The sequence below is a fragment of the Hippopotamus amphibius genome, chromosome 17 (genome assembly GCF_030028045.1).
Source record: "Hippopotamus amphibius kiboko isolate mHipAmp2 chromosome 17, mHipAmp2.hap2, whole genome shotgun sequence".
Taxonomy (NCBI): domain Eukaryota; kingdom Metazoa; phylum Chordata; class Mammalia; order Artiodactyla; family Hippopotamidae; genus Hippopotamus; species Hippopotamus amphibius.
Window position 1 is genome coordinate 64,061,011 of NC_080202.1, and position 26,036 is coordinate 64,087,046.

General features: G+C 61.0%; 1 protein-coding gene across 3 annotated transcripts in view; it reads left to right on the plus strand.

The window, feature by feature from the left end:
• Positions 1–25,513, plus strand: part of PRKCA (protein kinase C alpha) — a 346,357-nt gene extending 320,844 nt beyond the window's left edge. For 2 of the 3 annotated variants that reach the window (XM_057714548.1, XM_057714549.1), the window contains 4 exons: positions 7,072–7,152; positions 12,531–12,638; positions 13,431–13,571; positions 24,474–25,513. In XM_057714548.1, coding sequence (XP_057570531.1) covers positions 7,072–7,152; positions 12,531–12,638; positions 13,431–13,571; positions 24,474–24,638 — 495 coding nt within the window. In that variant the 3' untranslated portion in view covers positions 24,639–25,513. The remainder of the gene's footprint in view (positions 1–7,071; positions 7,153–12,530; positions 12,639–13,430; positions 13,572–24,473) is intronic. The other variant, XR_009049921.1, reaches the window with a different exon arrangement.
• Positions 25,514–26,036: the final 523 nt, after the last annotated feature.

Below are 26,036 nucleotides of genomic sequence, written 5' to 3' on the forward strand. Positions count from 1 at the left end.
ACGGATGGGTGTGGGTTGATGGACGGGTGTGGGGTGACGGACGGGTGTGGGTGATGGATGGGCGTGGGTTGATGGACGGGTGTGGGTGATGGATGGGTGTGGGGAGATGGACGGATGTGGAGTGATGGATGGGCGTGGCTGACGGACGGGTGTGGGTGATGGACGGGTGTGGGTGATGGACGGGTGTGGGGAGATGGACGGGTGTGGGGAGATGGACGGGTGTGGAGTGCTGGACGGGTGTGGGGAGATGGACGGGTGTGGGGTGATTGGCAGGTGTGGGGAGATGGATGGGTGTGGGTGATGGACAGGTGTGGGGAGATGGACGGGTGTGGGGTGATTGGCAGGTGTGGGGAGATGGATGGGTGTGGCTGATGGACGGGTGTGGGTTGATGGACGGGTGTGGGTGACGGACGGGTGTGGGTGATGGGCAGGTGTGGGGTGACTGGAGGGCGTAGTGTGCTGCGTTCCCGGGCGTGACTGTGGTGGGAGCGACACGGCAGGGCCAGGGCCGAGGCTCTGGTATCAAGGGGTCAGGAGCTCCGGGGCGGGCAGTGGGAGGGTGGCTGGCGAGGCAGCCTCTGAGCGAGGCCGATGGCAGGGGTGGAGCGGGGAAGGTGGCTGCGTGTCCCCTCGCCCACGGCTGGGCCCCCGAGGGTCCGAAGGTTGATGGGACGTCAGCCCAGGACCCCGGATGGCCCCACGGGCCGGAACATTGACTTCCCAGAGACTTCCTGGCCTCTGGGGAAAGGGTTGTAGAAAAGCGAGAGAATAAAAGGATCTGAAAGTCAAATGAGAAAAGACCTCATCTGGTGCGCAGCCAGGCAGCCAGGCAGTGAATTAGCCCCTGCCAGACAGAGAAGAAACGGGGAAACGAGACGGACAGGAGCCCGTGAGTGCCGGCAGCCGCTCCAGTGAGATCAGTGCCTCCGAGACGCGGACCGCACACCAGCCAGGCGGGCAGCCGCGGAGAAAGCCCTTGATTAAAGAAAGAGCATGATAAACTGAAAGGCGTTTTCTTTCTATAAGAGGCCAGTTTCCCTCTGTGTCGGGTCACGGTCCAGTGACTCCAGCATCACAGAGATGAAGCTGCCACTTTCCCCCCAAGAAACGTTTAAAGAGCCCAGGCCGGGCATTCTGGAAGGGAGGAGGGGCGGTCCTTCCTCAAAGGATGTAACCCTTCTCAGAGCTTTTGGAGGAATGATGTTGGTTACGTTATCTCGTGTGTGTTATTGCCTGGCTCTTTAACTGTCTCATGACTTCCCTGGCATCGGAGTTTGATGAGTTCAGCCTGTTCTCTGGGGCGTTTGGCCCCTGCTGTGATATTGTGGTCCGGGAGAAACTCAGTCCATTCCTCCTCTCCCCGTCCTCCCTGCAGAGACCGCCAGCGCCTCGTGGAGCAGGTGCCCCTTGATAGATGCCCGCTGCGTGCGGGCACCTCATTGACGGGGGTTTGTTTAATCCTTCTGTCAGGGCTGCACAGTCGATGTTGTCGGCCCTGTTTCCCAGATGACGCACCCACGGGGCAGAGATTCATCCACGTTTCCCGTGCCCCAGATCCACGGCAGGCCTGGGCTCTGAACCCGGGCTGATCCGCTTCTCCCCGCAGCGGCCGTGGCCCCGGGGGGAAGGCTGCCCGGGGACTGGCCACCGCCCTCCAGGGTGCACGTGAGCGCCTGCCATCCAGCCCCGCCTCTGTTTTCCAGGCACAGGCGATGCGCTGGTGAGCCTCTGATCCAGGAATCCCACGGCTGCACCAGCTGGCCCTTCGTGGGGGTTTGTTTAAATCTTGTAAAAAGCGACCAGAGGTCACCGAAGGCCGTGGGGAGGAGGGGTGGGCGTCTGGATGGCGGTGACCAGCCTGCTCTCGTGGCCGGGTGTGGGCCACGCACTTGCGTCTGTCGCCTCGTTTCATTCTGACAGCAGTGGTGGAGGCGAGTGGCGTCATCCTGTCCGGGGCTCGCAGACCGCGGGAGGCCAGGCGGGGACCCTGGGCCGCCCGCCCCAGGGCGCAGGCCGTGGCCCTCGTGCCTCCGTGTCTCGCTTCGCGCTCTGTTACCACACGCATCGGCGAAGACCCACCAGGCCGTGAAACTCCGGAAAACCTTTTATTCCAGCCGATAAAGGTCTTACAGGCACAAAACGTGTCCCTGACCCCAGCTGGTTCCTTCGCTGCACGCGTGGTTGTTCTGTTCTCACGCGCAGGGAACGCTTTGAACATCTCCCCGGTCGGCTGAGGCCTGAGATCAGGGCGGCTCCGGGGGGGTTCAGGGCGGGGGCTCCGGCCCCACCTGCCCCGCCTTCCCCCAGGGGAGACCAGGGACCAGGGCCGCAGGGGCCGAGCTTGGGAACCACTCGGAGCCGTGAGCGGCGGACGGCACAGGCTCGATTCGGGGTAACGCAGCCCGACGCTGTCTCAGCCCCACACGGACGTGAGGCTTCGAGAAGGGGAGGTTTCCTGTTTGGTTTTGCTGCCGTTTTCTTTCCTGTTGCCCATTAAAATATTTTTATCGTTGATAAAGGAAGGCGTGTCCTCTGCTGCCCTGAGACAGTTGGAGGGTGTGAGCGGGTTTTACAGGTAAAGGCCAGGGCTCCTTCGTGCTGCAGCCTGGAGAGGGCCGTCTGCCGTCGGGCAGTTTATCTGAGCCTGGGCGCGGGGGGTCGGCGAGGACACAGCGGGCGGGGGTGAGGAGCAGCGTCCCGGGAGCGTGCGGCCAGGATCGGGGCGCGGGTCCCTGTCCGCGTGTCCGTCTCGGGGTCCTTGAAGACGAGCCTTCGGAGCTGGACGAGCTGATGGGGGTGGGCGTCTTGTCCGCTGAGACCCCTGTGAGCATTTGAACCCTTTTCCGGCAAGACTCACCCTAACTAGGCCAGCTCCGGCCGCAGCTGCCTGAGGGGCCCGCACGCCCCACCCCCGGCCAAGCCCAGCGCGGATGAACCTTCCCTCCAGAAAAATGGTCCAGGTTGTGGAAGCCAAGGCCAGACGTCCAGAGTTCCCGTCCCGGCCTTGCCCCTTCCTGGCTGTGCAGCCTTGGACAAGCTTCTTCACCTCTCTGTGCCCCGTTTCCTCATCCTTGAAGCGGGACGCCCCTCCCGCAGGGGTCTCGTGCGGGCTCCGCGAGCCGACGGAGAGGAAGACCCTGGTGCTTGGTGACAGTCCTGGCAGCGACGTCGGCTGCAGTCCCCGCTGCTGTGGTCCGTAGCGTCTGAAGCCTCCCCTCGCGGCCCCCGAGTTCTCCAGGAGAGCTTCTGAGGCCCCGTCGCCTCCGGGAGGCCTCGGAGCGCGTCGCCCCCGGCACAGGGTGGAAGGGTGGGTGGCCCTGGACGACCTCCTTCCAGCCACCGTGGGCCTGTGGCCTCCTAAGAGGCGAGAAGCTGCCCCTGGGCCTGCGCCCAGGCTGGAAGAAAGCCTCTCATACCCGACTTTATAGGACAGGCAACCCTTTGTAACGTCCTGACACCCTCCCCCAGCGCTTGGCTCATGGAATTGCAACATTGATGATTGTAACGAGAAGAGCAGTGACACTGGCCGGCAGTGGCCCTGTTGGGGGTCCGTCTCTGGCTCCCCTGTGCCGGGTGGAGGCGGCCAGCTCCAGCCCTTCCTGCCGCGCCGGCCTCTCCTTTTGTGGTTTCTCTGCCTTGGGAACTTGGTCGCGAGGGCAGTACCTCACCAGGGGTGTCAGGCCTCTCCCAGGCTTGGCTGCCGGCTTCCACGTGCCAGGGACACCCACTCCCGTCCCCGTCGGAGACAGACCCGAGGCAGCCTCCCATCATTCCGTGGCCCCCGAGCCGGGTCCTCGGCCCAAAGCTGGCCCCGTAGGCCAACGGGAGCCGGGAAACAGAGCGGGTGGTGAGAGCCGGTAGAACTCAGTCCAGACCAGCCCCGAACAGTGGAAATAAAATGCAAGCCCAGCTGCATTCAAGCAGCCACGTTTTTTTAAAAGTTAAAAAAACAGGTGAAATTAATTTTAACATCTGATTTAACCTAGTATAGCCAAAATGAAAAATCAGCTGTGAGATAGTCTGCCTTTTGGGTGCTGAGTCCCCCGAACGGGGTGTGTGTTTTACCCCTAAAGCACATCTGCATTTGCACTGGCCGCATGTCGGAGGGTGCCGGCCGCACGTGGCGCCGTGGCTCCCGTGGCTTCCGTGTGGGACAATGGACAGGGCAGGTCTCCGCGGCTCGGCGGGCGCAGGGTCCCTGGCACCGTAAACCCTGTGCTTCGGAGCGTTCAGCTCTTCCGCGGGCGCTCTCTGCAGCACTGCTGCCCTTTGCAGGGAGGCGGGGGTGGCTGGGGGTGCCTGTGACCAGCAGCCGAGCGCCAAGGGGAGGGGATGCTTCGTGCTGAGCGCGCGTCCGCAGCCGTGAGGTTGCCCCGTCCTTGCGGCGTAGGCCTCTGAGCCGTCTCATCGCATCCGGGGCACAAGCCGGGCTGCAGACGGTGACCGTCTCCAGCGGGAAATGCTCCAGCTCATCCCACCGGACCTGCTGTTAAGCACTGGAGGCGCTGCGGTGACCCGAGCGACCTTGAGGCGCAGCGCGGGGCGAGCGGGCGGCCCCGATGCCGTCGCCCGGAACACCCGCCTCCTGCTGTCCGGCGCGTGCGAGGAAGCGGCCGGTGGCGTCGGCACACGTCAGAAGAGCTTGATGGACCACGAGAAGCACGTTGGACCCAGGCTGAGAAAGGGTCGAAACCAACAGAGACATCAGGTGGCCCTGGCCGTGGGGGCGGTGAGTCGCACTGCCCGGAATCAGGGTTTCCACACCCGTGACGTCTGACCGTTCTCCAAGTGCGCGGCATCTGCCAGCACCCGGGCAGGGCGGTCTGGGGGTGAGACGGCTCGGGCACGTGCAGAAACGGGGTCTGGAGCGAAGCGTGGTCCCCGCACCCGGCCCCCGCGCTTCCTCGGCCTGGTGCTCCTCAGCCGCGTGGGGTCACAGCTCGGCCTGTGCTCCAAACAAGCGACAGCTGAAGCAGGCGAGCGGCAGGGGTGCGCGGGATAGCACGGAGAACTACGGCCAGTATCCTGTAGCGACCTATCATGGAAGAGAATCTTTTAAAAAGAATATAGATATACACGTGTATAGATATATAACCGAGCCGCTTTGCTGTACACCTGAAACGAACACAATATTGTAAATCAACCGGACTCCAATATGAAAAAAATAACACTGGAACGGATTCACAAGAACAGATTTCAGGGCCTGGTTTTAATATAGTTACGAGACAAATGTTACTCGCGTGCTTTTGAAATACAGTCACCACAACTGAGGTGATGATTTCAGATCTCGTTAGACGCATCCTCAAAGCCCTTTCATGCGTATTGTATGAATCCCAGTGCGAGTGACTCCATTTGAAAGCCGTAAGTTGTAGTTTTAAAACAAATATGTCCGTTTTCAGAGCACCACTTATTACCCGGTCGGCTTCGGGCGAGTTTCGTAAGCTTCCTTCATCTTCTGTGCCCTAAAAAATGAGAATACGAGTAACTTCTGGCTCGTTGGGTCACGACAGTGTGCAGAGAGCCTGGCACACGGCAGGTGCTGGACGCCTGTGTCCTTCGTGTCCCACGGAGGATTCCTGCTGTCCTTCTGCGTGGTCGAGTCAGGCTTTGATGTCGTCATTTCCCGTCCGGGGCTGGTATGGCCACCATCATTTCACGTCATCGGGGAATAAATCAGAGACTCATTTTTGGTAGGGTTTTTTGTGCTTCTGACGTCTTCAGAAAAGAACATGGAGAAAAGAACCCATGTCGCCTTCAAAAGAAATGAAGGGCTCTTTGTAGGCTTCTTTGGTTGGCGTTTTCGTGTCAAGGAAAGAGCTCAAGGCTGCCGGATTCAGACGTGCCCCCTGCTCCCGGCCCACGCCGCGGCCAGTGGGGGAGCGCGCCCTGCTCACACCGCAGGAGAAGCACCAGGGCCACCTGAAAGGCATGGGGGTGGACAGGCGCGCAGGAGGCTAGCTCCTGTCCCCGGACGTGTCACGAGACGTGGGGGCCGTTTGGAAGATGCCCGGGAACACCCCAAAGTCCAGTTGGTCTGCAGAATGGCCGGTGGTTGCGCTGGGTACGGGTGAGTCCGTGCTCCCCTCGGCTCCCGGGGCAGACCTGCGGGTCCGGAAGGGGTGCGTCCGGCATGCCGCCTCCCGTCCAGGCAGTGGCCGTGTCGTGCGAAGTCGCGCCTCCTAGAAGTCCGCGTCTGCGTTACTCCCTCCTGCGGGGCGGGCGGGGGTAGAGCCACCCCGGCACGTCGGAGGGTCTCGGGGAGCGGGGTGGAGGGCGAGGTCTCCGGGCCCCTCCCCAGCTGCAGATGACGTGTTTCAGCTGCTCCTCTCCTCACCCCGGTTACACGGACGTGTCTAGACCGCGTCTAAGACGTCGTTCGCGTCACCCGTGCCTACGTTCACCTCTGACTGAAAAGGACACTTTGCAGCCGTCAGACCGTCTACCCCACGTGACCGTGTCAGCCACAGGCCCTCGACGTCATCCAGCGTCGAGACCGTGCGTGACTTTCCCCAGTTTCTTTCTGCACTTGGGGGGTTTGAAGCAAGGTTCAGACAAGGTGCAGATACTGCATTTGATTATCCCGTATTGTGTCTCTTTTAAACACGAAACGTCAGCCCTTCCGCGGATGTCCTTGGGCCTGTTGCGCAGCACAGGGAAACTGGGGTTTTCCTCTAGTCGTCCTTCCTGCTCCGCCTCCATCTTTGTTACTTTTAACAGGATTCTGCACCACGGTTCTATAGCCTTAGGTGTCGGCCCTTTGCTCTGAATGACCTCTGGCATTTTCCGAAAATGAAATCCACCTCAGTGCCCAAATTTCTCACCCAAGAAGATCATTAAATCCACCTTCCAGTCGTGCCGTGGCAGCTCCCGGTGGGCTCGGGAGGAGTTGTGCAGCGGGAGGTCTCTGTGTGTCTGGTTCGAAGGGTCCCCTTCAAAGCTCGAGGACACACGTTGCCATCACCCCATTTGCGTGAACAAGGTGTGCAAACGCCCACGCGCCCGACGTCTCTGTCCCAATGCAGGCCGTTTCCTCTGCCACTAAATGTAGCTGATGTGCTTGTTCTCACGCAGATAATCGCTTATCAGCCGTATGGAAAGTCCGTGGACTGGTGGGCCTACGGCGTCCTGTTATACGAGATGCTGGCCGGGCAGGTAACGTGTCCCCGTGTTGTCGTGCTTGTGTGTTGCCACGTGATGCGAAGGCCTCCTCTCTGTTGGGTCCACGACAGCAAGGTCCTGGTTGTGTGGTGTGGCCGGGGCTGGTGTGACTTCCCCGATCCTGGTGAAAGAGGGAGAAATTGTACAAAAATGTCTGCTAATCATAAAAACCCAAACTGAAGGCTGCACCTTGGAGTGCAGACCGTACAGCTCTCGCCTCACCCTCCAAAGCGTCCTGCACGTTGTAGAGGCGGTGGCCTCTACATTTCCAGTGTCTCAGGCCTGGGGTGGGGCTGGGCTTCGCTGCACGTTTCCCTGCAGAAACCACCCCGGCTGCTCCCGTGTGTGGAGCGGACTTTATTGTTAAAGGAAGACGTTCGTTAAACTGGAAGGAGTGTTTTAATAGCTTCTCCCGTCTGCCCTTCTCTCTTGCTGGGCAGTTCACTGTAATTTTCACCAAAGTCCAGCGAGGCTGAACTCCCAGTTAGGAAAAGGCAGGTCAGGGTTCCCTCAGCCGTGCGATGTGCGTCAGAGAAGCAAGGGTGTCGCTGCCTGACGTGGCACTTTCTGTGGCGGCGGCCTTAACGGCCACGTCTCCAGGTAAGTCCCACGCGCCGCTGTCGCCACGCAGCCCCCGCCCCCGGGTCTCAGTGGACTGAGAGTGACGGGCGCGTTGCACACACTCCAGGCCTCGGCTGTTGCGCCTGCTGTGCTCACGCTGGGCACCCGGGCGGGCCGGGGCGTGTGCCCCTCCCTCACCAGCAGCCTCCGTGAGAGAGAGTGGAGAGCGAGGCCCGCATCGAGCGGCTGGGCTGCCCCCGGAGAAACCTTGGACTCTTTGTTCCTGGGAAGAGTCACCCTCTCTGACGTGGTGCATCCGTTGCCTCCTTTATTATTCACTCAGCGTGTACTTGCTGAATGTACACGGTGTTGCCCGCGCGCCCCACGCGCAGAGACCCTTCCTTCACGGAGCTCACAGTCCGGAGGAAGACGGCGGCCGAGCAGACAAGGAAATGATGTGGGGTGGCCCCTTGGCGCCCATGGGGACTGCTTCCAGGACCCCCACAGTCAACCAGGGTCCTCGGAGGCTCGGGTCCCCGTGTGAAACGGTGCAGGGATCGCGGGTAACCTAGGCACATCCCCCCGGGCACTTTACATCATCCTCTGTTACTCAATATACCCAACACACTATAAATGCTACGTCCGCGGTTGTACATACAATATAAATGTTATGTACGTATTTGTCGGTGTGTGGCAAATTCAAGTTTTGCTTTTCACTTTTTTTAAAATTTTTTATTTATTTATTTATTTTGGCTGCGCCTCCTCGAGACTTGCGGAATCTTCGTTCCCCGACCAGGGATTGATCCTGGGCCCCTCAGAGATGAAAGCACCAAGTCCTAACCACTGGACCAGCAGGGAATTCCCGTTTTGCTTTTTAAAATGTTTTGGACTTTTATTTCATTTTTGATCTGCGGTTGGTGACCGTAATAGTGATAAGCTAAGGAGAAAAGTGACAAAGCAGGAGAAGAACATACAGTGCTGGGGGAGGGGTGAGACTTTAGCTAGGATGGCCGCGGAGGGCCTCACGCAGAAGATAAAGTTAAGACCAGAAGGAAGGGAGAGGACGTCCACGTGCGCATCTGGGGAAAAAGCATTCCAGACGGAGGGAACAGCAAGTGCAAAGGCCCTGGGGTGGGAGTGTGCAGAGTGGAGGTCGCCAGTGTGGCTGCGGTAGAGTGAGCTAGAGACGGAGTAGGAGCCTGAGGTTAGACAGGAAGAGCCGGCATCAGGCCCCGGGGCGTGGAGATCGTTGCGAGACCATTGGCTTTCCCTCTGGGCTGGGAGACACCCCCCCACCATGGTCTCGCCTGTCTTTCCTCATGTCTTACTTACATCTTAAGCTACTAAAGTAGTCTTTTAAGTTTAAAGATAAGAGGCTCTACCTATATTTGGTCTTTATTTCTCAATGATGTTAAGACTTGATATTTAAAAAGTGGTTTGTGTATTATTTATTCAGGTTCCTTCCCCCAAGGGAACATTTTTCTTAAGGCTAACTACCTCAGTTTGTGACACAGAAAAGCCAGCTCCGTAGCACCGCTGTCCGCGAGACAGCAGCTGGCAGGACACAAGCCGCCTGCACCTTAGGTTAAGTCCCTTTCGCGTTTCGACAGTAAAATGTGGCTGGACCGTGTGCCCCGTGGGAGCCATCTGTTCTCGAAGGCGCAGAAAGCTGAGTCCCCGCCTTGGCTGAGTGTTCCGACTCTGGAGTCCGGGAAACAAGCCCTGCTTTCATTCAGAGTCACGTGTGCGAGAGCCAGCAGCACGGCCGGGGGCGGACGCGGTCCAGATCCCTTCCAGGGCCGCACTCGACGGGACGCGAGATGAGCTGGCCGATACCGGCCAGAGGAGACGAGGGCTTCCGAACGTGGGCCCGCAGCCAGCTCGCCCCCGCCGCGCCCTCCGTCCACTGTCCTCCCTCCCTCCCTCCCGCGCTCTCCGGGCCTTTGGGGCCCTCCTTCCCCGGGGAGAGCTCGGAAACACCGCTGTCCTGCAGGGGCGGCCCCTTTGGGGTGCGTTTGCAGACTGTCCTGAGGCCTTGGACTTGGGGATTCCCACACCCTGTCTCCAAAACGTATTTCCCCACGAGCTTTTCAGAGTCACCGAGCCCTTAAATCCGATCCCTCAAGCCTTGGTAATCTCCGCTGGAAACGGTGACACTCTTTAAACACGACGCTTGAAAATCGTCCCACGTTCGGACGCAGTGTCGGGTCCCGCCGCCGTTCCTCTAAGCCCCCACCGTGCCTGCCGCAAACGCGGGGTTTTCAGCTCAGAACCTCCCCCTCCGTCCTGACTCCTCAGCGCGAACGTGAACATGTTCCCGGGCCCTGACTCAGCCCAGGTGACGAAGCCTCGGGTCGCCCACGGCCCCCGAGCTGCAGGGAGTGGATGCCATTACTGAAAGGGGAGATGAGTTACCCAGCTGTCGATGGGGTGAGGTCTAAATTTGCCCTCTTTAATCACAGAGGGCTGAAGATGAGCAGGGAAAAGATGGTTTCCTGCAATTTGCTTCTCATCTGGTTCATTTATTGTCAGCAGCCGGGGGGACGGTTAAGTATAAAGCAGCTGCGTCTTGTAAGGCGCGTGTGGAGAAAAAGAGAGCGAACCAGGCAATCAGATAATGAGGAAGGTTTATTAAAGGGAAGCAAGAGAGAGAGAGAGACCGACCCTTAAGGAGAGCCAGTGCCCTCCCTTTGGGCTGGTGTCTTACGCCGGGAGAAAGTTTAGTTTATCAACAGCCAGCGGCTGGTGCCTGCTGTCGGCTGACTTGTCCTTGGCCTTGGAGAGAGTAGGAGATGCGCCGGTGGTCACGTGGCCTTGGGGCAGCAGGTGCCGGTGGTCGGAACGGGATGCTTCCTGAGCAGTGTCATCGATCGCCCTGAGCTGTCGCTAACTTGTTAGGGTATTTTTAATGATGAGTCTGCATCCCGAGCACGTCCGTCTCCAGCTCCTGGATTGCTTGACAGATATGATGACTTCGGGGCATAAGTAGCATTTACCCGGCCCTCTAACGAGCAGCTCGCGGCTCACAGCGTCCCGGGCGTCCATCCTAAAGAGGCCAGCCCTGTCCTCTTCACGCCAGGGTCATTCGTGCTTGGTCTTCCGTCCTGGTGACTCAGTAGTGAACCCCTCATCCCAGAACTTCAGCCGGACGTGTCCCTGGGTGCGCCCCCCCCGCCGCCCACCCCGTCCGTGATCTGCACGTGAACACGGCAGGGCCCCCGTGACCTCTGATGAGTAAGTGATTCCGGAATCATTCTGGGACGCGTGAACCATCACCCCTCACTTGCCTGTTTCAAATCCACAAATTACGTATCGCGGAGGAGGGCACCCCCAGTTCAGAAATATTTACACCAAGCCGGGTCTTTCGTTAACAGGTAGCTTGGCTTGAAGCACTGAGCCCAGACGTGTGGAGATCTAAAACTGATCACGAGGTGGGGGGAAGAGGGAAGGAAAGCCATCTAAACGGTCCTGTACTCGGGGCTCATCGCACGGCACCGCTGGGTCCCCGGCTCAGGCGCTGGGGAGGAAGATGCACGTGATTCTAATTCTCCACCGTTGACCTGCCTCCAACACCAGGGCCTGAGAGCCCTGCAGCGGTGACCTGGAAGGATGCTCCGGGGGGACCTGGAGAGACGGAACGGGAGCGTCTCAGTGCTTACATCACCCCACACCTGGGAAGTTACTCTTAGGAAGAAACTCAGGGAAGACGCAATGATGCGCACAGAGGTGTCGATAGACGCGTCCGCAATCAGGAGAGCGCGCGTGCCGGGACACACGCGTCCGCTCTGACCACGTGTCCCCTCAGCAGCGTTAGCCTGACTGGGCGCACCGGGAGCTGCAGAGAAACGTGGGGCAACGGTCAGTGCAAAGCAAGGAACTCCACACTATGCAGCGTGGCTTGGAAATAAGTGCCTGTTCTGCAGCGTGACGTGACAGGTGTTGAGGAGAAGTAGCTGAGGACGTCAGGTGCAGAACGGGTGGGGTGGGCCGTGGGACCGGCCCCCGCGGTGGCTCTCGGCCAGCACCAGCACCAGCACCAGCACCCTTCACTGGGCACTTACTGGATACAACACATCAGACACTTCAGACTCACCAGGGAGCCCTGCTTACAGACTGGGAAACTGTCTGAGAGAGATGAGGCGCTTGCCCGCGGACACAAGCTCAGAGGCGGCAGGGCGGGAATTCTGGTCCAGAACCGCTCGGCCTGAATGCCGTGACCCACGCCCCCACCTCCCCCATCCACGCGGGGCTGGTGGAGCCAGTAGAAGAGGACAGAGAGGCGCCCTGCGGGAGCTAAGCCCCCGTCACCACCACCATGCAGGCGGCAGCAGCCCCCGGCGGAGCCGAGGGCCAGGTGTGGACTCCTGGACCCGGGAGAGCCCTCTTTGCCCTTGTTCTGCGTCCCCTTCACCCCACGTTCAGGACCCCAAAGGCATCCCGTCTCCACCCTCCCCCACCTCCGAGCACAAGGCCACCGTAACCTCTCTTGATCATAATGAGATTTTTTAAACACATAATTACAAGAGTAATGGATTAATTATAATTCATTTGCAAATCGTTAAAAGCATTACTAAAAACGTTTTCCCTGAAGATTATTTGGGGTTGCCCAGGGAAAGATAATTAAAGGGACAGAGGCAAAAATGAAAAACACACCAAGCTAACTAAGGATGCTCAAGTCAGTACGCGGGGTCACGGCGCTGTGTCTGCAGCCTGCCGCCTCCGTTCCCCGGCGCTGGGTGGGATCTGCGGGCGGCGCCCCGGTGAGGAGTTGCTCAGCCTGGACACCCCTGTCCCCCTCTTTCTCGGAACAGCCTCCTTTTGACGGCGAGGACGAGGACGAGCTGTTCCAGTCCATCATGGAGCACAACGTCTCGTACCCCAAGTCCCTGTCCAAGGAGGCCGTGTCCATCTGCAAAGGGGTGAGTGCCCTCGGGTTCCTTTGATGACCGTGCACCAAGAGAGGTGCCTTCCCTCCGCTTCTAAGAGACACGGTGAGGGGCCACGTGCCCGTGCCGCCGGGTTTGCAATTCACTCGTCACCTTTCTTGTGACAGCGTTTGTTTCTCTGAACCATGAGTCTTTGACTCAGCGTATCTTGGTCCAGGCAGTAAACAGACACGTGATGCTTGTTATATAGCATCCCGTGTGATACTGGCCTGTTATGCTTCCAGGACACACAATTCTTAGTGATTGCGTGTCTTTTTACGTACATGGTTTTAACGTATGTACAGAACGACAGCTCCTAAAACAGCATTTAAGTGCTTCTTGTGTTTGGCTGTGAGCCCAGGTTGCTCCCAAGCGTCCCTATCTAGACCATCACACGGAGAGGCCTCCAGGCAGCCCCGCCTTTGGGGCCGGGCAGAGCCGCACGCGGGCGGGCGCTGGGTCTGGCATTCCCTTTGCCCCTGGGTCTTGGGGGGGTCTTTTTGTTTCTCTTTTTTTTCTCAGCTTTATTGAGGTGTAATTGACAGATAAAATGATAATGCATTTAAAGTACACACTGTGATGGTTCGAAGCGTGTGTACAGTGTGAAAGGACTCCCACAGCTGAGTTGGTATATCCGTCACGTCACATCACCTGTTTTTTTTTTTTTTTCGGTGAGAGCACGTCCGCTCTGCGGGCAGCAGGCTTGGTGGTGCAGCGCGGGACGGCCGGCCACGGTCACCAGTCACCGTGCTGCACACGCGCGCTCTTTCTCCTCCCACTTCCCAGCTGATGACCAAGCACCCCGGGAAGCGGCTGGGCTGCGGGCCCGAGGGGGAGCGGGACGTCCGGGAGCACGCCTTCTTCCGGAGGATCGACTGGGAGAAGCTGGAGAGCAGGGAGATCCAGCCGCCCTTCAAGCCCAAAGTGGTGAGTGGGGCCGCAGCCCGTCCCTCCGCCCCGTCTCCCTGGGTCCCTGACCTGTCTGGAGAGAGGAGGCCCTGTGCCCTGGCCTCTGCGGGCAGCCTTGCCCTCTCTCGTGCGGCCCGAGCCGCCGGGATGCCTGCTGGCCCTGAGCGTCGGGGCGCCTGTGGCCCCCACGCCCTCCAGGAGGCAGCAGAGCCCCCAGACGCCGCGAGGACCAGGGCAGATCAGCTCCGGGGACGGGTCCCCACACGCCCGCAGAGCTGCGGGCCTCGCTCTGGGCCCTCGGCAGGACCTCCCGTCCGCCTGTCCGCAGCGCCCCGGCTTTGCCTCTCCCGACAGGCGCCCCGGAGCGTGGCTAGGGCTCAGCGGTCCCCGAAGGCTGGGGCGCAGTCCCCACACAGGCACTCCTGCCGCGAGCCCGTGAGCCCTCCGCCCACGCTCGGATGGTCCCGTGTGACTCCCTAGTGACTCCGTTTTTTTTATTTATTCGGCCAACACGAGACACCAGGGCCCGTTCACAAATCCGCTCGTTCACCCCTCACCACGACCGGGTGAGGTGGCCACCCGTGTCCCCGTGCACAGTTGAGGACACGGAGGCACAGAGAGGCTGGGTCCCTCGCCGGAGGACACGCAGCCGGCGGGTGGTGGAAGCAGGATGCCGACTCCGTGTCTGGCCCTGGGATCCCGCCCCACGCTCCCCGGCTCCACCTCCACAGCTACGGCTCCGGGGACAAGCAGAGCCATCCGCCTGCTCGCTCGGGCGCCTGCGCGCTGCAGAGCCTCCCAGGGAGGCCGCCGTGCCGCCCCGCTCCCGAGGGCCGGGTGGGTCCGTGCCTTCCGGCTGCGCCCGCCTCGGCAGGATGGAGGTGCGCCCGAGTGCGCCGGGGAGCGGCTCCGCTCCGCAGTCGGCTGCAGAAGCACCCGCGGTGGTGGTGCCCCCAGCCTGTCTCCTCCGACAGGTGCCCGGTGAGCCGCCGAGGGGCACCTCCCGGGGCGCTGGGTACCGGCTGGGTGGCTCCTGGCTCTGTTCTTAGAGCGGCGGCTTTCTCATCCGCATGCTATGTGGCCTCTCCTCCGAGCCCACGGGTGTCACTTTTCCAGGATATTTTTAGCACAAACGGAAGAAAAGCTAAAATTAATCGGGTCGGTTGACGTCCTCCTGAGTCATCATTTCGAACGGGGCCCTGACGTCTCTGCCGCCCCGTCTTCTCCGCAGCCCCTTCTGAGCCCGGAGCCGGGAGCTCTCCCGGGGGAGGATGCCGGCCCTCGCGGCTGCGAGACCGGGTCTCAGGAGGGAGGAAGATGAAGACGCCGATAGATGAGGCTGCAGGCGGTCTCCGAGGAGCCTCGTCAGGGGTCTTCCTTCTTCCCTTTCAGGCCTATTCAGCCTTCTTAAGTTCCGTGTGACAGGTGTGCCGCAGCCTCCTACACACAGCGTAGTTTCTGAGCAGAAACGCCGTAGGGGCGCACGCGGGCCCTGCGTGGCGTGTGGAGGGAGCAAATGCAGTTCCTTCTCAATCACTTTCCAGAAGGAGTCGCCGCGCAGCAGAGTCAACCAGGAGGTCCATCTTCCTTTTCTCTTTGCTCCGCCCCCTTTTCAGAAGAAATGGTTTCTTTGCGTCGCTGCCCACCTGTGGCTACCGTGCCCTGAGCTCAGGTGCAGGGGAAGCAGGAGGGTCCTTGGCTGCAGCAGCCGAGAACGCACGTGGTCCCCGTGGGCACAGAACTCCCTGCACGCGGCGTGGCGGCCGTGGCGGGTGGAGCCGGGAACGGGGGGTGTGTGTGGATCTATTCCTGGAACGCGGCTGCTGCCGGTTGTGGTTTAACCGAGTGCTGGTTAGAAGAAAAGAAAATAAACTCCCTGTGGCCGTGAGGAAACAGCCCCCCCCCCCCGAACTCACAGACAGGAGCGGAAGCCGTGGACCGAGGCCTGAAACGGAGGGATTCCTGGGAAAGGCCTGTCTGGTGAGCGCGCGTCTGCTCTCCGTGCGGCGGCCCCGCCAGAAGCCCGCGTTGTGCCGGGGGCTCTGGACACAGACGAGGAGGAAGCTGGACAAGCCGTGCACGGGGGACAGGACAGGCGGCGGGCCGAGACCACGGTGGGGTGACAAGCCAGCAGCAGCCTTCGTCCCCAAGCGGAAGAGCCTCGAGGGGAGGGGACGGGTTGGAAGGTTCCGGTCCCTGGAGCGCTCAGCCGCCTGCACGGCAGCAGACGAGGCCGTCTCTCCGGGGCGCTTCAGCGGTCCCCCCACCCCGGGGCACCGCGCTGGGGCAGAGAGGCCGCACGCGGGGACAGGAGCGGCTGCTTCCACCCGCAGGACACCGCGGGTCGCGCCGCCCTCGAGGCTGCCGGGCACGCGCGGCGGCAGAGGAGACCCGACGGCCTCTGTGACTCTGCCAGCTTTCTCAGTGGAGAGTGTAGCTCCCTCATCCAGATGCAGTCACAAAGGGAAACCAGCGTCTAGGTAAAACACAGCGCGGAGGGTTCTCTGACAGTCGATGTTGTCACCTAGGTTGAGAGGCGGCGGTTCCAGCCTGGCGTTCACGGCTGAGAAGACCGTCGGGCTCTTCCTCAGCGTGTGCAGGGCGCCGGACTCTGAGCAGCTCTCGTCTGGGCCGTGTTTCTAGCCTGGGTGGCTCACGGGTCTGTCTTGGTGAAGGCGGCTCGATGCTTTTAGAGCGAGTGCCGGAGAACCGACTTCCCTGAGATGTGTCGGATGAAGGACTGGGAGCTCCTGGCCCCGGTGAAATCAAGGCCTTCGTTGTTGTAAATACCAGCAGGAAGACTTCAGGTGCCGCACTCTCCTGGAGATTTGTGCTTGTGGGCTCGGAGGGCTGGGGGGACGCGTCTTTGTTTTATTTTTTGATTTTTCTTCCGGACCCTCCCATGAAAGCTTCTTCCCAGGCCACTGACGTCCCTCGGAGTCGAGAGGCTCCGTTGGTGGGCGGCCGCAGAGCCCCTCTGGTGGGACCAGGGTTTGCACGGTGTCCTGACGGCTCACCTGCCTGCCCCTCAAAGCGCCGTCCCTGGAGCTGCACCACCATGCCCGAGAAACGTGGAATTCCGCCACCCCAGCACACGTCGTGACGCGGCCGGTCCACGAGGCGGCTCCGACAGAACGTTCCACCTCATGGCAATGTTAAGGGCAGAACGGCAGTGCAGCCCGGCCTGGGCGCCGTTTAAGGCCACATGTGAAGCAGGGAGGGGAGGGGGCGGTGGTGTCGGGTGGGTGGGGCTGTGGCCGTCACCCCGAGGGGGTCGAGTCTGGAGGCTCCAGGCGCACCTGCTCCCAGTGGGAGTCGGGAGCGCCGACCCTGCAGCCCCCATGGTGGGAGAATCCGTGTCCCCTGGGCGATGGTGAGGGGGAAGATGATTTTCTGAAAAACGGGCCCATCCCTTGTGTCCTGGTTTATGTGGAAGAACCAAAGCAAAAGCAAAAGCAGACCGCCGAGCGGGGATGCTGTGCCTCCCGGAGAGGTGGCCGCCACGTAGCTTCCCTTCCTCCTTCGTGGAAAAAAAGCGCCACGCAAGCTGGTTTCAGTTTTCTCTTCAAGAAAACACGACAGAGCAGGGACCTCAGCGTCTGGCTGATGTTCTCAACGGCAAACCTGAGTCATCGCACAGAGGCTCGTTCGTGTCCAGAAGATCCCATGTGTCCAGAAGTTACCTTTTTTATGTTTAAAGAAGATGTTGCCCCCGAAGGGGTTAGCGTTCAGGTACCGAGTGAGAAATGAGAGGGTCCGGGCTGCCTCCCGCCGCGTCCGTAAACGAGGAGGTTCCACGGGCGGACGATGCAGGCCCCTGCCTGGCCCAGCAGCCCGAGGACTCCCTGAAGAAGGAGAGCTCTTTCTGTTTGTTTTTCCTGAAAACGTAAAAGGCCTGAGTCTCAGTCCCTGCAGGCTGCGCTCAGAGGCACCCGTGCGCCCGAGACTTGGACCCAGTGTCACTTTGCCCTGTGCGGGCGTCTACCCCGATGTGTCATCCGTGTGGATAAGATGCCCAAGAACAGCCTTCACATCTCCATTCATCCCTCCCACTGGAAATAACAGTCTATACCAACATCGGAAGCAGAGAATTGGTCCGTGCTTCTCTTTTTGAGTTCTGTCCGTTGGCACCAAGGAGCAGAAGAGCTCATTCACGGGCCGGCCAGAGACACCCGCTGTACTGAAATGGTTGTTGGAAAGTAATTTACAGAGGGAGCACTGAGAAATATACCAGGATTGCTGGGTGAGCAGAGCGCCTTAGAAACAGGCCCGTCTGGCTCAGGCAGCCTTTCCTGGCAAATTGCTGTCGTTATTTTAGCGAAAAGACAGAAAGAAAGAAGAGAAGAGCCTTCCTCGGGTCCGTGGCGAGATGCTCGATCACGTTCGTTTTCGGAATCGCCTCAAGGTCCTTCGTCTCACGGGGTCGTTTGTTTAGACAGTTTGAGGATGCTTTGATTATCCGAGTTAGGGCAGCAGTCTTTTTAATATTTCTTATTTATTTTGAAACGTTCACGTCAGGCCTGCAGAAGAGTTGCAGAGACGGTGTAAAGAATGGCTGCCCTCCCTTCACCCAGATTCCCTGAGTGCGAGCATTTCAGCACCTCCCCCGTCTCGTTCCTCCTCTGCGTCCGTGAGGGCCTGTAGGTCAGGACACACGCACGTGTGGTTTCTTTTCTGAACCGTTGCGGAGCGCGTTGCAGACTTGCCCTTAAATAATGCCCCTTTACACCGAAAGGATTCCCTAGCACTCAGGGCGTCCCGTGGAGACGTCACGGACACGGGGCAGCCGCTCCCCGGGTCACGAGGGGAGGAGGCCCCGGAGTGGACAGCAGCCTCGGGCCACGTCTGATCGGTCCTCCGGGCGGCAGCGGCGGCTTCCTCCTGGCCTTTCCGTGGAAGCGACAGCAGGGAGGCTGACTGAAATCAAGGCTCCCGGGACGCGGGAGCTGCGCGGACACCACGCGAGCGCTAGCCGTCGCGGGAGACGAGAATCGGCCGCGCTGTGAGCTGCGGCGGTTGGGTTTAGGCCTCGGAACCCGCCGAGGACGGCACCTTCTCCTTGGTCATGAGAGGCCAGACATCTTCCTTGTCCTTGGTAATGACGCTCCCAGATGTTTTTCTGCTTGAAAGAGAAACGGGAAGAGATGAGACTTTAAAAATAATTATCAACACGAGTAAGTAGCTCTCGCGCGAGGCTCAGGGAGGGGCCGGCGGGGCGTCACCGGGAAAATGCAGACCCTGCGGGCCCCAGGCCGAGGGCGTCGACCGTCCCCGTGGTCCAGTGTGACGGTCCCCCCACGACGCTGGGCGTGACCGCTGTTCTGGGAGAAGCAGCCTTGAACGCCCCAGAGCTGGCTGTGCGTGTTTTCATTCCAGAGATCACAGGCCACAGAGGCCAGGACCTTTGCCCTCAAACACACGGGGCTCACCCCTGCAGGAAGCCACTCGTTTAGTGTGTCTGTCGGCAAAGATGCCCGTAAACCCGGCAAAGCCTCCTCCAGGCCGGAGCAGCCTGCTCTGAGGCGGCCAGTGAGGTGAGTCCTGTTTAATTTTGTCTGAGAAACTCGTGCCTGTCTCCAGAGGACGTTGGCAGGAGGTGAAAGGGGCCCCAGTCCCTTTTTAAAAAATGATTGTTAAAATACAGTCTCCATGAGATGAGAGAGACGGTTAAGCGGTAGAGAAGGATCTAAACTGAGAAAGCGGCATCTCCCACCCCCCACCCCAGGACCACTCCCGCTGCTCACTGCTGTGTCTGCGTGAATCTATACACTTTCGCACCAAAGTCCGTCGCAGAGGTGTCCCCACGTGGCGCACGGGGGCGGGTGGCCTCCTCTGCACAGGGGCCGTTCCTTTCCTTTTGTCCCCAGGCCGGGCACTGACTGTTTTCCAAATCCTCTCCTCTGTCCGTTCTCCTTCTCCAGACTTTCTGCACCAAAGTGCACTGGCTGCAGTGGGCTTCCAGGCCTTCGGTGAGCACATCTCCAGGACCTTGGGTGACGCGATGCGCAGACTAACCGCACGTCTTCCTGACCCTGGCGTGTGCTCCCGCTCCTGTCGGTCACGCACAGACCCCCGCCCTGGCATGCTGATCTCAGGAAGGGCGGACCCCCGGCTGCCGCCCGGCGGCCCAGCCCCCTCGCCGCACGGTTCCCTGGGGTGGCCGGGACCTCCCAGGAGGCGCCCGCGCGCCTCTGCTGCCGGTTGTTTAAGTGGAGAGTCGGGGAGCCCAGCCCCATCGTTGTCTCTGTCCTCACCGCCCCCGCTGCTGGGACCGCGGCGCGGGGCTGTGGTCCGCTGCCCAGCCCGGGGCTCGGGATGCGGGGACGGGTCCCCCGAGACGGGCCTGCTGAGCTGGTCCTCGGCAGAGACGGTCGCACCTGGCAGTTTCCCTCGCCGCACCGCGCAGCTGTGCTCTGGCTTCGTTCTGCGTCCTTCCTGCTCTCCCGAGTTTGGTTTGGAGCTTTGCTCTGTAACAGCAGCATTTTCGAGCTACTCACACGCACCCTCATTCCCGTGCCGGTGACCGTGGGGTTCGTCTCTACGTCGCTGGGACGGCAAGGTGCACAGGACAGGCTTGAGGCCGGCACAGGTGTGGGGCGTTCTCGGCGGCCTCTCCCAGGTGAGCCTCACAGCCGAGAGGCCCGCGTCCCCGGCTCAGGCTCCGGCCCTTCCCCGCCGCCCTTTGCGTGGGTGCAGAGGCCGCGGGCCGCCCGTGGGCTGCGCGGGGCTCCGGGTGGGGAGCCTCACATCCCGGACCCCCCGGGCGCCCTCCCCCTGCTCCGCCACGCGTCTGCCAGCCCGATTGCCCCCGGATGCATCCGACTCATCGGTGATTTTCCCAGGTGGGTGGGAGCGTCCAGAGGACAGAGGCGCGACGTCCTGGGTGCGGAGCAAAGGCCACAGGGAGACCGTGAGGCGTGCGCGCCCGTCCGCCATGTGTCATCACGGGCGTCTCCTGCGGGCTCCCGCGCTGCGCGTGGCTTCGCAGGCCTGTGTCAGACCTGGTCATCCGGAAAGGGTCGCACGTGCTGTCCTCTGACCTCCCGACAGCCGCGGGAGGGCTGTTCACGTCCCCCGTTCTCGTCACAGAGAGGCGCTGAGCCCACCCGGGCGCCTGGCCCCTGGTCGGGTGCCCCCCACGCCGTGCCCCCGTCTTCGCCTGGGTGCCGGCCGCTCTCGGGGACGGCCGGGGCAGCTGTCTGGCGCCCACGCTGGCCCAGCTGGGCTTGGGCCACTTCCTCTGCCCTCCCCCCGAATCTCCGTCCCAGCCCGTCGCGGGGGCCTCCCATCTCGGGGCAGACGCTTCCCTTGGCGAAAGGTGTGGGCGGCCGTTGGAGCCGGGACGGGGCCCACCCAGCCTCGGGTCTGCTCACAAGCGTGAGGGCTGCCTTTAGCTGCTGTGTCCTCAGGTGGCCGAGCGCTCTGCGGCCGTGGTCCCCCCACAGCCCACCGCCCCGGGGCCTCGTCCGGCTTCTTCTCAATCCAGGGTGGCGCCCGCGGCCCGCCAGGCTGCCGGCCTAAGATGCGCTCGCAGCGGCTCGGAAAAACCTTCTCTGCCTTAAAAGACAGTGGCTTGTCAAAGCCATTGTGGTCTTTTCCCCAAGGATCAAAGGGCCCCGGTTTCCATTGTCCTGCTCAGGTGGTGGTGGTGGAGGTGGTGCTGGTGGTGGAGGTGGTGGTATGAGAACAGTCGCGTGTCTTGCACAAACGTCTTGAAAGACAAGTCATTCAAGATCTTCTCCAATCTGACCTAAAGGAGACGGTCTATTTCCGGCCTAGTTTCGCTAAGAGTTGTGGAGGGCTCATTTTTAAAGCCCCGAGAGACCCTCTGTGGTGGAAAAATAAGCACTGATTCTTACCGAACCAAACCTGCGGTGAGAACAGCTGCGCTGCCCCGCCCCCGGGGGGAGCGTCCTCTCCGCAGTGTGACCCCCCCGCAGAACTCAGGGCCCCCTGAGCCTCGGCCCACCCACCCACCCCCCGCCCCCCGTGGTTTGCTGAGACCCGCTCACGGTCAGGGTTTTCGTTCTTTGCCCTCGGCCTGTCCGTGCAGGGCTGCGGTGCCCTGGCCTCCGCCACCCCCGGCTCCCGCCCGCCGCGTGGTCACGCGCGGCACGAAGCTTCCACGCTGAGGGCTTCTGTCCGTGTGTCACTGTCCTTGGCCTCACAAGCCGCGCGGCCCTTCGGAGGAGCCTCCTCCGGACGCGGCTTTAGAATTTCACGTCCACGAGCGTCATCCCATCCGCAGGCTCCTCCGTGTGGCTGGTCACGTGGTCCTGCTTCTGCGATCCTGGGGTCTCCGTGTTTACTTTGTTTTACTTTTCTTTGGTGGGGAAGCTCCGGCCTCGAGACATTCTCGTTGGCGGGAGACCTGCAGATCGTCTGCAGACGGGCCTCAGGAAAATGTCAGCCTTTCCTTTGACCCTTGTGGTCGCTGTGGGTTCTGTTCACAGGACAGGCAGGCGGACCTGGAGCTGGGAGGACGGATCTCGAGCTGGCGGAGGGAGGTCCCGCCATGGCTCGCCTTCCTCTTCCTCTTTGAGACGTCACCTCCTTTTGTTTTTCCCCAGAAATTCCTTCTTGCTCATCTTTGCACGGTTAGTGACTGTCGGGGGTAACCAAAGGCAGGAAGCTCCCTTTAAGGGCGCGCACGTCCAGCTGCTGGGAGCACCCACAGCAGGTTCGCTTGAAGCCTTCCAGGCCGTGGCTGTTGATTAATCAGGGTCCCAAAGGATTTTCTACTCAAAGCCACGTCCACCGAGGCTGCGACACTTGCTTACGGGACTTTTGCCGTGAGCTTCTGCAGCGTCTCCATTCTCTGCTCTCAGGTGTGGCTGTTTTTCCTGGTTTCCTTGTGTGGCCTCCACCCTGGCCCTCACGCTGACCTTGGGACCCACTGAGCCTGGCTTCGCAGTTGGAATATTCCCGGTTCCTCAACCACAGCCCCAGTGACGGGGGGACGGTGTCTCTGTTGTTGGGGGGTGTGCGCTGAGGATGGGTAGCAGCACGCCGGCCTCTGCCCACCCAGTCGTGGGTTCAGACACCGCCGGAGGTCCACTTTGCCGGATGTCCCAGTTGAGAAGCGCCGGTTTCTCAAAGCGGGGCTGTTCCTTCCCCCCCCCCCCGGCGGCGTCTTTTCGGCGGCATCCGAACGTGGTGCTTGCGGAAGCTGGTTGCTGTTGGTTGGTCTTACTGATGAATCGCGTGCAGACCCTTGATGACGTCTTGGGGAGAAAGTGTGCCCTTTCTTCCCGGAAGAGCCCTGTGCCTGGTCCGGAGCGGCCCGCACACGTAGGGCGGTGCGGGCTGCAGGCTCCGCTCCTGCTGCCATGGCTCCGAAGGCGCTTGTGCTCCTTGGAGACGCGGGGCGTGAGGGGGAAGCGCCAGCGTCCCGTGTGCGGGTGGCAGGACCCGCGGCGTGAGCGGGATGATAGCGTGGCCTCTGCAGAATGGCCCGCAGAGCCCCAAACAGTCCCCCCGCGCGTTCCCCATGTACACACCCAGCAGTCACTGGCCTGAGCTCCTCCAGTGGAGAAGATAAAAACCACCCCAGAAAGGAGAGCCCTCCGTTAGGAAGACCTTACTCTGAATGTATGACGTGCTTTCCACCGAGACGTAGGTACTTAGGAGCAGGTTTTATTTGTTACGAGGGTGGGGAACGTATAACAAAGCTAGATGCTCAAGGGAAGCTTCTGGAAGATGGGAGGAGATGGGACGGAGGAGGTGAGAAAGCGTGGCCGTTACAGGACAGCAGCAGCAGGTGTCGCGCTCCCCCCCGCGTGCGGGGTTCCGTGGAGAACACTGTATGTTCAGCCTCTGGCGGCCCCGGAGGGGAGGCACGGCCGTTCTCCCCGCGTTACAGATGAGGAGGTGGGGTGGACACCCCCGCACAGCCTGCCTGGCGCTGTGCTCCGCTGAAGATGCAGGAGCACCTTCTGCTAACTCAGGATCAACGCATGCTGCCCTGTGGGGCCAGCTTGGCGGGGGGAAGGGGGGTCATTTGTGTCACCAGAGCACCTGCCAGCACTCTGTCTCCAAGTCCCCTGGGATCCTGGGACCCCGACACGCCACCCCCGCTGGTGGCTGGGAAGGTGAGCAGGACACCCCTTCCTCTTAGTCGGGCTCAGGCTCCCAAGCAGTGCTGCTTAAGCTGCCGTGTTTTCAGACCACCCCGCACAGGGCAGCTCTGCCTGCAGCCCGTCTGCGTGAAGGGCCCTGGTGGACCCGGGAGATGAGGAGGGAGTGTCCAGGACAGAGACTCTGCCTCCTCAGGGCACCAGCCTGAAGCCACCCGTGATGAACGCCATGGTGACCTGCCTGCTGGTTGACCAGGTGTTCCTAGACCGCTGAGCCCAAGAGGGAACAGCCCAGACTTGCCGCCACGTTGACCCCGTCCTGGCTGAAGATTAATTTAGGGGCTGAGGTTTTTAGAACCTCCCGGTTGGAAAACAAGCATAGCACAGCTTTTACTTTATTACAAACACGGTTGCGAAGAAGCAGACGTGGGACAGTATCCCAGCCTCTCGGTTCAGGGGTAACGGCCCGCGTCCCCACCCATGTCCCAGCCTTGCAGCGTGGACGTGTGCGCCGCGGCGCGTGCGTGTGGCCTCGTGCCCGAGGCGCTGTGAGGGGAGAGGGAGTGAAAGAGACCGTCTCCCTGCCGCCTTCTCACCGGCCACACCGCCCTCCCCCTGGGGCCTCCGTCCCCGGCCGTCTGACGGTTTACAGCTGAGCGACTGCCCGTGATCGTTTGCTCTGCCTGGCTTTCGCGTCCCGTGGGCCCGTGAGTCCCGCGGGGCCCCTCCCGCCTAACCAGCCCCGCGTCCCCGGCCAGGCTGCTCCCCGCAGAGGCTCGCAGGGCTGCCGCCTGGGGTCCGTGATACCTGCTCACCTCTCCTCCTTTCTCTCGTCTCTCCACAGTGTGGCAAAGGAGCCGAGAACTTCGACAAGTTCTTCACGCGCGGGCAGCCCGTCCTCACGCCGCCCGATCAGCTGGTCATCACGAACATCGACCAGTCTGATTTTGAGGGGTTCTCGTATGTCAACCCCCAGTTCGTGCACCCCATCCTGCAGAGCGCAGTGTGAAGCTCAGCCCCGAGAACAAACGCCTCCCCGCCCCCGCCCCCGCCCCCGGCCGTGGGAAACGATCCTCAACCCTAAAGTTTGAAGGCCACAGGCTTGCTTCTTACTCCAGGGGGAGGCCTGAAAACGGTAGGGTTATGAGTCCAAACGCGGTCAGCTGTTAGGGCCTCTCACAACCAGGAGCGTCACCTGCGCAGAAGGTGATGTCGTGTGCGGCGTCCCCAGTGTCACTGTGTGGAGGTCACATCTGGCGGGAGCGTCACCCCGGCTGGAAAGCAGACCGACTCTGCCCCCTTTTTTTCGGTACAATCTGACATGTTTTCTAAAGCCTCTGTTGATTCTCCCCCTGCGACTCCCCCGACCAGACATGTTCAAGTGAACCCGCCCCGGTCCAGGGGCCCGGAAGCCCCTCTACCCAAGACGTCTTTGGAATAAAAGAACAGGGAGCCCGGAGAGGGAGCCAGGCAGGGCGGGGGGTGGGGTTGGGCTTCGGGAAACCCGCGGCTTGTATTCTCTGCCCCGAAGGACACGGTCCCCAGAGCCCGAGAGTTCGGGAGGAACCCGGTCCCGTTGGCAAGCTCACCGTTCCCAGACGCTGACCGTCGGGACCCACGCGTGGCCACGCTCCAGCGGTGACCCGTTTAAAAGCGAGGACGGAAACCTCAGATGCGTGTTGGGGGCGTGGGTCACCTTGTACCCTGCTTGGTTGGTAACCGTCTTGATGCTTGCATTTCCTTTTAAGAGGCCAAATCGTCTAAGGACTCCGCTGAATGAGCACGTGAAACCAGGTCAGATCGAGGGCAGCCCCGCGCGCGTGTGACCTCACTGAACCTCTGGGAGGTCATTCCGGATCCAGGGTGCCATCCGCCGTCATGCCACCACGCGCGCCGCCCGCGCGCCGCCTGCGTCCCGAGCAGCCCGAGCGTAGCCCCACCCCCCTTCGTGCGTATTTATTTAACAGCCTGCGGCGATAACGAGAGGACGATGTACAGTAAGGGGATGCAGGGGTGACTCAGCGTCGGCCCCTCGGGTTCCCGTCCCTCCGGCTCCAGCCCCCGACCTCCTCTTGGGATGAGCCGCGCAGCTGGGTCCCCACTTCCGGTTCCCGGGGAGCAGCGCGCCTGCAGCCGCAGAGCAGGAAGCCTGGAGGCCTGTCAGCCCAGAGCTGTTTTACTGCTGCAGGGTTTTCCCGTCTGCAGATGCGTCATGCAATGAATTTTGCATGTTTATAATAAACCTTAATAACAAGGGAATCTATATGATTGATAGAATCGTATCAAGTACAAAGAGAGTTATAACAATTGTATAAGACACAACTGTGCTACATGTGTGAAGGCGCTTGTTTCTCATCTGCTTTTATGATTAAGTTCAGCTTTCTTCTCCGCTGCCGCGATCCCTCTT